This window comes from Trichechus manatus, unplaced genomic scaffold (assembly GCF_000243295.1).
Source record: "Trichechus manatus latirostris isolate Lorelei unplaced genomic scaffold, TriManLat1.0 scaffold00057, whole genome shotgun sequence".
Taxonomy (NCBI): Eukaryota; Metazoa; Chordata; class Mammalia; order Sirenia; family Trichechidae; genus Trichechus; species Trichechus manatus.
In genome coordinates this window covers 5,489,417-5,499,157 of record NW_004443993.1, presented here as the reverse complement: position 1 = coordinate 5,499,157, position 9,741 = coordinate 5,489,417, and the positions used below count along the sequence as shown (strand labels likewise).

Below are 9,741 nucleotides of genomic sequence, written 5' to 3'. Positions count from 1 at the left end.
GTTCGGCCTTAACACATGCAGCCTCTTTCTCGCGATAACCCGCGCTGAGTATGCCGGGAGTTGTAGTCCCCGCCGCACTGCACATTCACAACCTGCACCATTCCTGTTTGCAGCGGGGCGTCCATCAGCTGCTTCAAGCTGGTCGGCAAGAATGGTAGCCCGGAGTCCTGAGGAACGAAGGAGCAGAAGGAGCCCATGCGGGGCCCGTCACTCTGGGCCCACCTCCAGAAGCCCCGCCCCTTAGCACAAGCCCCGCCTCCTGCGTCCCCTCGGCCCGGAGGCCTTGCTGGCGGGCAGGTATGGCTAGAGGGACGCTGAGGAACAGTGGGGCCGGTCAAATCGACGTCGGGGTCCGGGCAGGGGGTGAGGCGGGTCCGCTGGCTGCCTGGCTCCTTCACCCACGCACCGGCCGGACCAGACGCCCCGCCCGTCCAATCCCGCCCTGGGAGCAAGGGCATTTGGACATCCACTACCAGCTGCCCACGCGCGGGGCCCCGCAGGACACCGCCCTCACGCGCTCCCTCCGGCCCCTCCTAATCGGTCCCTCCCGGGTCTGTGCCCTGCGAGATTGTTCAATCCAGACCAACCGGCCCCTCGGCCGCACCTCCTGAGAAGACAGGACGCCCCAGCTCAGACAACGGACCGCTGGCCGAGGGCGAAGTAACCTGATGCCTGGCTCCTGACTCAAACCTGCCTCTGGGGAGGCGGGGAACCCCGGAGCTGGGGCGCGCGGAGTGCTGCCGGGGGCTCCTACAGAAGAGGTCCTAGGGCGGTACCCAGGTCTTGGAAAGCTCCTGGGACGCTCAGGGTGGGCTTTTACTGGGTTTATGCTGGAGATACTGCAAACGGTAAAGCGCTTTACTAGTAACTGAAAAGTCGGTGGTGGAACCCACCCAGCGGCTCGGCGGGAGCAAGACCTGGCGATCTGCTTCCATAAAGATTACAACCAAGAAAACCCTATGTGGCACTCCTACTCTAACACGTCGTTATGAGTCGAAATGGATTCAAGGGCACTCAACAACCAAAGTTATGGGGTCTCAAGAGTATGGAGCAGCTTTAGGACTCGGGGAACGATGCGGGCAAAATAGCTAGAAAACATAACTAGGGATGCTAGAATCACTGGGGGGTGCTGAAAAGTTACTGAAAGATTCTGTGAAATACAAGACTACTGCTGGAGGAAACGGGGCTGGCCAGGCATGTCCCTGGGGTCGTTGGCCTTTGATTGCGGGTCTGGGGCGGGGCCGGAGCTCCCTGGTAGACACTGAGGAATGCTGGAATATTACTAGGACTTCTTTGAGAGGCACATGATGTTTCTGGTGCCACTAGAGTATTGGTAGAAATTTGAGGAAGTTACTGGGCCCTTAAGACATTACCGGGAAAACTGCTGGGGAACTAGGTCGCCTACTACCCCAAGGCACACCTGGCTAATCTGCAGAAACACCGCCGGGAATTGGGGGGATGGGAGCATCGGGAAATCGAGGGCTACCACTACTTAGGGGAGGACATAATGTGGCAAAGCCGAGGGTTCACTAACGACCCTCGAAAGGACACCCCTGCCGGGCCGATGGAAACCCGAACTCACCCAGGGACCGCAGCGCGGGTCCACTCTACGCCAATACCGCTAGCCCTCCGCCCGCGTCGCAGGCGCAGCCCCTTTAAATTACTCGCCGCAGCCACGCCTCTTGCCCGCCATGCTGGGAAGGTCGCGCGGAAGCCGCCACGCCAGGTATGGCGGCGCCTTAAAGGGGCTGGAGCCCAGCTGACGAAATGAATGCCCCTTGCCCCTCCACTAAAAATGAAAACGCGCTTATTTACTCGTTTATTTTAACACCCCCCACCCCGATCCAACCCCAGTGTCCGACCCGACTGGCCCTGGCCGGGCGCAGCAGGGAGCCAGTCCTTAAAAGCAAACCCTAAAAATAAATTAAGCGTGGGTCCCCGCAGTCCGAGGCTAAGATCCAGTGGCTGTCCTGGTCCGAGTCAATTCACCAGCAGAGAATGCTCCTCCGCGTCCCTGGAAGAGTGGAGAGGAGCGGTAGTGTCAGCCGGGCCGGAGAGGGGTCAGCTCCCTCAGGCACCCTCCCCTTCCCCTGAGCTCCCAACCAGGCTACAACCACACCTGCCGCAACAGCAAAGGAGGCTGCAGGCTGAGCCGCTCCCGCGGCGGAACTTGCCGGACGTGGGGCTGTCCTGGCACTGTGCGATGTAGGCCTGGAGCTCACTCTCCTCCCCGCCGGCACCCGGGTGCTGGGGAGAGACAGGAAGGCGGCCAGCATGAAACTGGCCCCTGCTAAGGCCCCCGAGTCTGTCCTTCCCTCTGCCTCCCCTGCAGCCATCTGGGCCCTGGTACCGGCTGTCACTATTGTTACTGCAGACACCCCCACCCCCAAGGCTTGCTTCTGCAGGGAATCCACCCCTGGCCCCTACACTCATGCACACCTAGCATCTTTGTCAGTTTCAGGCCCTCTGCTGTGGCCTCAGCAGTCCCTGGGTGGCAGAGTTAAGTGTTCCACTATTAGCCAAAAGGTTGGCAGTTCAAATCCACCGAGGCACCTTGGAAGAAAGGCCTGGCAATCTGCTTCTGAAAGGTCACAGCCTTGAAAGCTCTAGGGAGCAGTTCTACTCTGCACACATGGGGAAGCTGTGAGTCAGAATCAACTTGAAGGCAAGTAACACCAACAGTCTTTGGCCCCAGTGCCTAGAGCTGGCCTGACACACTCTGGGCACTCCACAAACATCTCTTAAGTCAACCACAGCAGTGGGAGCAGGGACTGGGCTCGTACACTCGCAGCACACAGATGCGTGTGACATCTAAGTACTGGAGCAAGACCCGTGGGAGCTCTGCAGGCCAGAGCGACAGGAGTGTGGCCGTGAGACAGTTGAACCCACACATTGGGGTTACACATCTGCCGGTGACAAGGGGAAGCAGCAGGGCCCTAGCAGAAGTAAATGTTCCAGCTGCCAGCTATGCCTGCACCCGTCCCAGCCCATGGCACCACCATCTCCTCTTAGCCCTTTTCGAATTTCAGGCCTTTTGCTGTTGCTTTTCCTTCCCCACAGTGCTCTCTCCTTTCAGCTCCCATCTCTCTGATCTAGAACAGCACTGTCCAACAGAATTTTCTGAGATGGAAAAGCTCAATATCTATGCTATTCAACATGTAGCCACTGGCTGCACTGGAAGGTTCCGGGGTGGCCCAAACGGGTAAGTGCTCAACTACTAGCCAAAAGGTTGGCGGTTCGAACCCACAAAGAGGACCCTCGGAAGACAGGCCTGGCAAGCTACTTCCAAAATTTCACAGCCTTGAAAACCCTATGGAGCAGTTCTACTCTACACACATGGGGTCGCCCTGAATCAGGGGTGACTTGTGACAACGGGTTAGGTTTTATTTTTTTAGCCGCATTTAACTTTTAACCAAACCAAACCCACTGCTGCTGAGTCGATTCTGACTCATAGCAACCCTACAGGACAGAGCAGAACTGCCTCATAGGGTTTCCAAGGAATGGCTGGTGGATTCGAACTGCTGACCTTTTGGTTAGCAGCCAAGCTCTTTACCAATCTGTCACCAGGCTTTTGGGCACTTGATATGTGGATGCTGTAAGGAAGGAAGTGAATTTTTAACTGTATTCTAACTACAATTATAATTTAGGTATATATGGCTAGGGCTAGACCGGGAGAGCATGTTCTAGAAGCCTTCCTGGACCTAGCCCTAATGCCACGATAAACCTTTGTAACCTTCCACCCTTCCTTCACCTTCTGATCCCTGCAGCCTGCAGGACAAACACCTTTCCCTGAACCAAACACCCCTCTCCCCACTCCCAGGCCACCCCACACGACAGAGAGTTAAGAGTGTGGCTTCTGGAATCAGTCCCGGGGTTAACCCAGCTCCATGACTTCGTGGCTGACCTTGGGCAAGTTACTGAAACTGTAGGGCTCGATTTCCCTGTCAGTAAAAATGGATGCAGGATTACCCATAAGAAAGGTGCTCTACTAAAATCCGTCTATATGAGACCAGAAGATCAACCATCACTCTAAAGCAAAGATGAGAAAATAAGGGGGAAGGGAAACTAGAGTACTGGCAACAGAACAACCAGAATGCAGTTAAAGAGAATGCTGACAGGTAGAAAATGTAACTAATGTCACTGAACAATCTGTATAGAAATTGTCAAATGGGAACCTACTTTACTGTGTAAACCTTCACCAAAAACACAACAAAATATCATTAACACAGAATAGATGCAGGCACTCTACCTGGCCTGAGCCCTATTCAATCAATGCTGAGAATGGAGCAGTGGGACTGGGATGCTCTCAACCCTGCCCTGGTGCCCCCAATTCCAATCAGCCCCCTCCTCTGGCTTCACAAGTCCTACCCAGAGGCCCCCACATCCTGTGCCTGGGTCTTCCCTGCCGGGTCCCCAAGGGTCAGGGGAGCACTTCGTGGCTGATTCCCAGGGACCCGGAGCCCTCACTCAGGGCTCTATGCACACGTGGTGGGCCAGGAGGGGGCGTGCGGGCGCGTGAGGCCGCCGGCTGACCTTGATGGTGTCGTAGGCGCCCGTGATGAGCGCGATGAATAGGCTCAGCACCATGTAGATGAAGAGGCTGATGAAGGAGTAGAGGTAGAGCTGGGAGAAGAGCCAGACGAGACTGCTGCGGCCCTGCTGCGCCTGCATCATGGCGAACGTCGCAAACATGTCGTCGCCGTTGATGAGCGAGAACAGGCACTCGGACACCATGGACAGCGAGCGGAACTGCCGGCAGGGCAGCGGATTGTGGGATCAGAGAGGGGTGGAGGGGCTGGGCAGGCAGCAACTGTGGGCCGGGGTCAGTGCAGGGACAAGGGGTCAGAGGGGACAGTGAATGGACTACCAGCGGTCATATGGGGTCATCTGGGGTCACTGGATGAATGATAAAGTCATAGGGTCAATGACAGGGTCACAAGGGGTCAGAGGGGACAATGGACAGCTGTAACAGGAGTCTATATAAGGTCATCGATCATGACAAAGACGAGGTCACAGAGTCAATGACAGGTTCACCAAAGGTCACAGGGGACAGGGAGCGTAACCCCTGGCAGAATCCGAGGGGTCATAGTGGGGGTCATACAGGTCATTATGTCAATGACAGGGTCACTAAGGGTCAGAGGACTTAGTGCATTGGGCTCAGGTGAGGGGAGCCAAGGTATCCTGTGTCCTTGTAGGGGAGGGGAGGTCACAGTACTCCTGGATCCTTCCATTGCGGGTCATGAGCGCCCCAGCCCCACCTACCTTCACGTGGTAAGGCCCCAGCACGATCCAGCCACAGAAGCAGTAGCCCAGGTAGATGACAGCCACACAGCAGCAGAAGCGCATGACACTGGGAAGGGCCACCCGCAGCGTGGCAATCAGGATCTGTGTGGAGGCCAGGGAAGGTTGTGGTGAGGACTTGGCCGAACTCAATTAGCCGAGGCCGTGGCTGCTGTCCACCACTCATCTGTCGGTTTGTCATACTGTGGTGGCTTGCTCTTGCTGGGATGCTGGAAGCTATGCCACCAGTACTTCAAGTACCAGCAGGGTCACCCACGGTGGAGAGATTTCAGTGGAGCTTCCAGACTAAGACAGACTAGCAAGAAGAACCTACAGTCTACTTCTGAAAAAACTGGCCAGTGAAAACCTTATGAATAACAGTCGAACACTGTTTGATATAGTGCCAAAAGATGAACCCCTCAGGTTGGAACTCACTGAAAATACAACTGGGGAAGAGTTGCCTCCTCAAAGTAGAGTCAATCTTAATGATATGGATGTAGTCAAGCTCTCCGGACCTTCATTTGCTGATGTGGAATGACTCAAAATGAGAAGAAACAACTACAAACATCCATTAATAATCAGAATGCAGAATGTACAAAATACAAATCTAGGAAAATTAGGAATCATCAAAAATGAAATGGAACGCATAGATATCCTAGGCGTTAGTGACTGGTATTGGCCATTTTGAACCGGACAATCATATGGTCTACTATCCTGGGAATGACATATCTATCCTGAAGCACAAAGCTGTCAATGATAGGATAATATCCATACACCTACAAGGAAGAACACATAATACGACTATTATTCAAATTTACACACCACCCACTAAGGCTAAAGATGAAGACATTGAAGACTTTTACCAAATTCTGCTGTCTGAAATTGATCAAACATGTAATCAAGATGCACTGACAATCACTGGTGAATGGAATGTGAAAGTTGGAAACAAAGAAGAAGGATCAGTATTTGGAAAATATGGCCTTGGTGATAGAAACAATGCTAAAAATTGCATGACAGACCTTGCAAGACCAGTGACTTCACTGCAAATACCTTTTTCAACAACATAAACGGCAACTATACAAGTGAACCACACCGGATGGTATACACAAGAATCAAATGAATTACATCTGTGGAAAGAGATGATGGAGAAGTTCAATATCATCAGTCAGAACAAGGCCAGGGGCCATCTGTAGAACAGACCATCAACTGCTCATATGAAAATTCAAGCTGAAGCTGAAGAAAATTGAAATGAGTCCACGAGAGCCAAAATACGACCGTGAGTATATCCCACCTGAATTTAGCGACCATCTCAAGAATAGATTTGACGCATTGAACATTAATGACCAAAGGCCAGACGAGTTGTGGGATGACATCAAGGACATCATACATGAAGAAAGCGAAAGGTCATTAAAAACACAGGAAAGAAAGAAAAGACCAAAACAGAGGTCAGAAGAAACTCTGAAACTTGCTCTTGAACACAGAGTAGCTAAATCAAACAGAAGAAATGATGATGTAGAAGAGCTAACCAGAAGATTGCAAAAGGCAGTTCAACAAGACAAAGTAAAGTATTATCACGAAATGTGCAAAGGCCTGGAGTTAGAAAACCAAGAGAGAAGAACATGCTTAGCATTTCTCAAGCTGAAAGAACTGAAGAAAAATTCAAGCCTCAAATTGTGAAATTGAAGGATTCTATGGGCAAAATAATGAACGACGCAGGAAGCACCAAAAGAAGATGGAAGGAATACACAGTCACTGCACCAAAGAGAACTGCTTGACATTCAACCATTTCAGGAGGTAGCAAATGATAAAGAACTGAAGGAGAAGTCCAAGCTGCAATGAAGGCATTGGTGAAAAACAAGACTCCAGGAACTGGCAGAATACCAACTGAGATGCTTCAACAAACGAATGCCAACACTGAAGTGCTCACTCGTCTACACCAAGAAATTTGCAAGACAGCTACCTGGTCAACCGACTGGAAGAGATCCGTATTTATGCCTATTCCCAAGAAAGGTGATCCAACCAAAGGTGGAAATTATCAAACAATATCGTTAACATCACACGCAAGTAAAATTTTGCTGAAGATCATTCAAAAGCAGTTGCAGCAGTACATCGACAGGGAACTACGAGAAAGTCAAGCCGGATTCAGAAGAGGATGTGGACCAAGGGATATCATTGCTGATATCAGATGGATCCTGGCTGAAAGCAGAGAATACCAGAAAGATGTTTACCTGTGTTTTATTGGCTATGCAAAGGCATTTGACTGTGTGGATCATAACAAGTCATGGATAACACTGCAAAGAATGGGAATTCCAGTGCTCAGGAGGAACATGTACACAGATCAAAAGGCAGTCATTTGAACAGAACAATAGGATACTGAGTGGTTAAAAGTCAGGAAAGGTGTGCATCAGGGTTGTATCCTTTCACCATACTTAATCAATCTGTATGCTGAGCAAATAAGCCAAGAAGCTGGACTATATGAAGAAGAACACGGCATCAGGATTGGAGGAAGGCTCATTAACAACCTGTGTTATGCGGATGACACAACCTTGCTTGCTGAAAGTGAAGAGGACTTGAAGCACTTACTGATGAAAACCAAAGACCGCAGCCTTCAGTATGGATGACGCCTCAACATAAAGAAAACCAAAATCCTCACAACTGGACCAATAAGCAACATCATGGTAAATGGAGAAAAGACTGAAGTTGTCAAGGATTTCATTTCACTTGGATCCACCATCAACGCCCATGAAAGCAGCAGTCAAGAAATCAAACAATACATTGCGTTGGGCAAATCTGCTGCAAAAGACCGCTTTAAAAGGTGTTAAGAAGCAAAGATGTCACCTTGAGGACTAAGGTGCATCTGACCCAAGCCCTGAATTCAGACTTCTAGCCTCCTGGAAACTGTGAGAAAATAAATTTCTGTTCTTTAAAACCACCCACTTGTAACTCAAAAGGTTAGATAGGGAGCTCAGGGGGCAGTGAGTTTACAGTAACCGGGGAGGAACAATTTGGAAAAGAAGGGTAAGAATGGCTGCACAAGCTGAAGAATGGAAATCAATGTCATGAATTGTACGTGGAGAAACTACTGAACTGGTGTATGTTCTACTGTTATATTTTCAATAACAACAAAAATAAACTAAACTATTAAAAAAAAACAAAAAACTACACCATGAGAAGATTGATGACTAGGATCTTCCCCAAGAGCCAACAGAAAGAGAAAGCCTTCCCCTGGAACTGGTGCCCTGAATTTGGACTTCTAGCCTCCTAGACTGTGAGAGAATACACCTGTTTGTTAAAGCAAAAAAAAAAAAAACAAAAAACCCCATTTCTGATACAGCAACACTAAGAAATGAAGACAGAGGCCTCCAAGGGGGCTCCCGTGGGCCCTGCCCAGGTGTGGTGACAGGTGTTTGTCTGGGAGTAGCAGGTACTGGGAAGAGGCTTGCGAGCGGCCACCTGCAGGTGGCTGGTGAGTGCCCAGGTGCCTGTACTTATGTGGGAGTGTGGGGGCCAGGGGACATAGGTGGCCGGGCCCGCGGTCACAAGGCTCACATTGTACTTGTGGAAGAAGGTCAGGTACCGGATGACGCCGACCCAGACAAGCAGCGTTGAGGTGCCCAGGAGGATGCTGCAGATGTCGTAGCTGGCCAGGTTCTGCGAGTAGAGCCATGTCAGCCCTGTATGGCCCCAGGCAGGGATGGGGTAGGACTCGGGGACCAGGTCAGGGAGGGGGCCAGGGTCTGGACAGACCCACCTTGGCCTCGATGCCGATCTTCATGATGGTACCCGAGATGGTGAGCACGTCGCTGGTGACCAGCAGGATGTACCAGCCGTTGATGAACTCTAGCCGTTCCCACGGGCTGATGACACGTCCCCGCTGCCGCCACATGAACCTGACAAACTCCTGTGAAGGCGGGCGGGGTGAGGCTGGCCGGGGTCTGGGCCCTGCCCCCATGCCCCCCAGGGCCCACGGCTCACGTTCTGCAGCAGGAAGCCTCGGAGCAGCGAGCGGGCACACAGCAGGAAGGACAGGGCGCAGGTGAGCATGACCACCACATCGAACAGGAGCCGGAAGCCATTGTTTCCTGCAGGGGCAGGGAGGCAGCAGGTAGGGCCAGGGGTCTGGGTCAGGCTGGAGAACTAGGGGGTCACAGTGCTGGTATGTGCTGGCCAAAGGGCTCGGGGACAGGTCAGGGTCCTTGGGCAGTGTTGGTTTGGGGTTCATGGATGTCCCTGGGCAGGCGAAAGCCCCTGGCAGGGCTAGTCTGAGGCTCTCAGGCTCAGGGGGCACCTCAGGCACATCAGTCTCCATCGGCACTGGTCTGAGGCTCTCAGGCTCACAGGGCACCTCGGGCATGTCAGTCTCCATCAGCACTGGTCTGAGGCTCTCAGGCTCGGGGAGCACCTCAGGCACGTCAGTCTCCATCGGCGCTGGTCTGAGGCTCTCAGGCTCACAGGGCACCT

At 52.1% G+C, this 9,741-nt stretch overlaps 1 protein-coding gene across 1 annotated transcript in view; it reads right to left on the bottom strand.

The window, feature by feature from the left end:
• Positions 1 to 1,854: 1,854 nt before the first annotated feature.
• Positions 1,855 to 9,741, bottom strand: part of MCOLN1 (mucolipin TRP cation channel 1) — a 14,997-nt gene continuing 7,110 nt past the window's right edge. The window contains exons 8-14 of the mRNA XM_004378382.3: positions 9,256 to 9,362; positions 9,032 to 9,181; positions 8,830 to 8,931; positions 5,263 to 5,385; positions 4,534 to 4,749; positions 2,120 to 2,247; positions 1,855 to 2,014 (exon numbers count right to left, since the gene is read on the bottom strand). Of these exons, the coding sequence (XP_004378439.1) occupies positions 1,981 to 2,014; positions 2,120 to 2,247; positions 4,534 to 4,749; positions 5,263 to 5,385; positions 8,830 to 8,931; positions 9,032 to 9,181; positions 9,256 to 9,362 (860 nt within the window). The 3' untranslated portion in view covers positions 1,855 to 1,980. The remainder of the gene's footprint in view (positions 2,015 to 2,119; positions 2,248 to 4,533; positions 4,750 to 5,262; positions 5,386 to 8,829; positions 8,932 to 9,031; positions 9,182 to 9,255; positions 9,363 to 9,741) is intronic.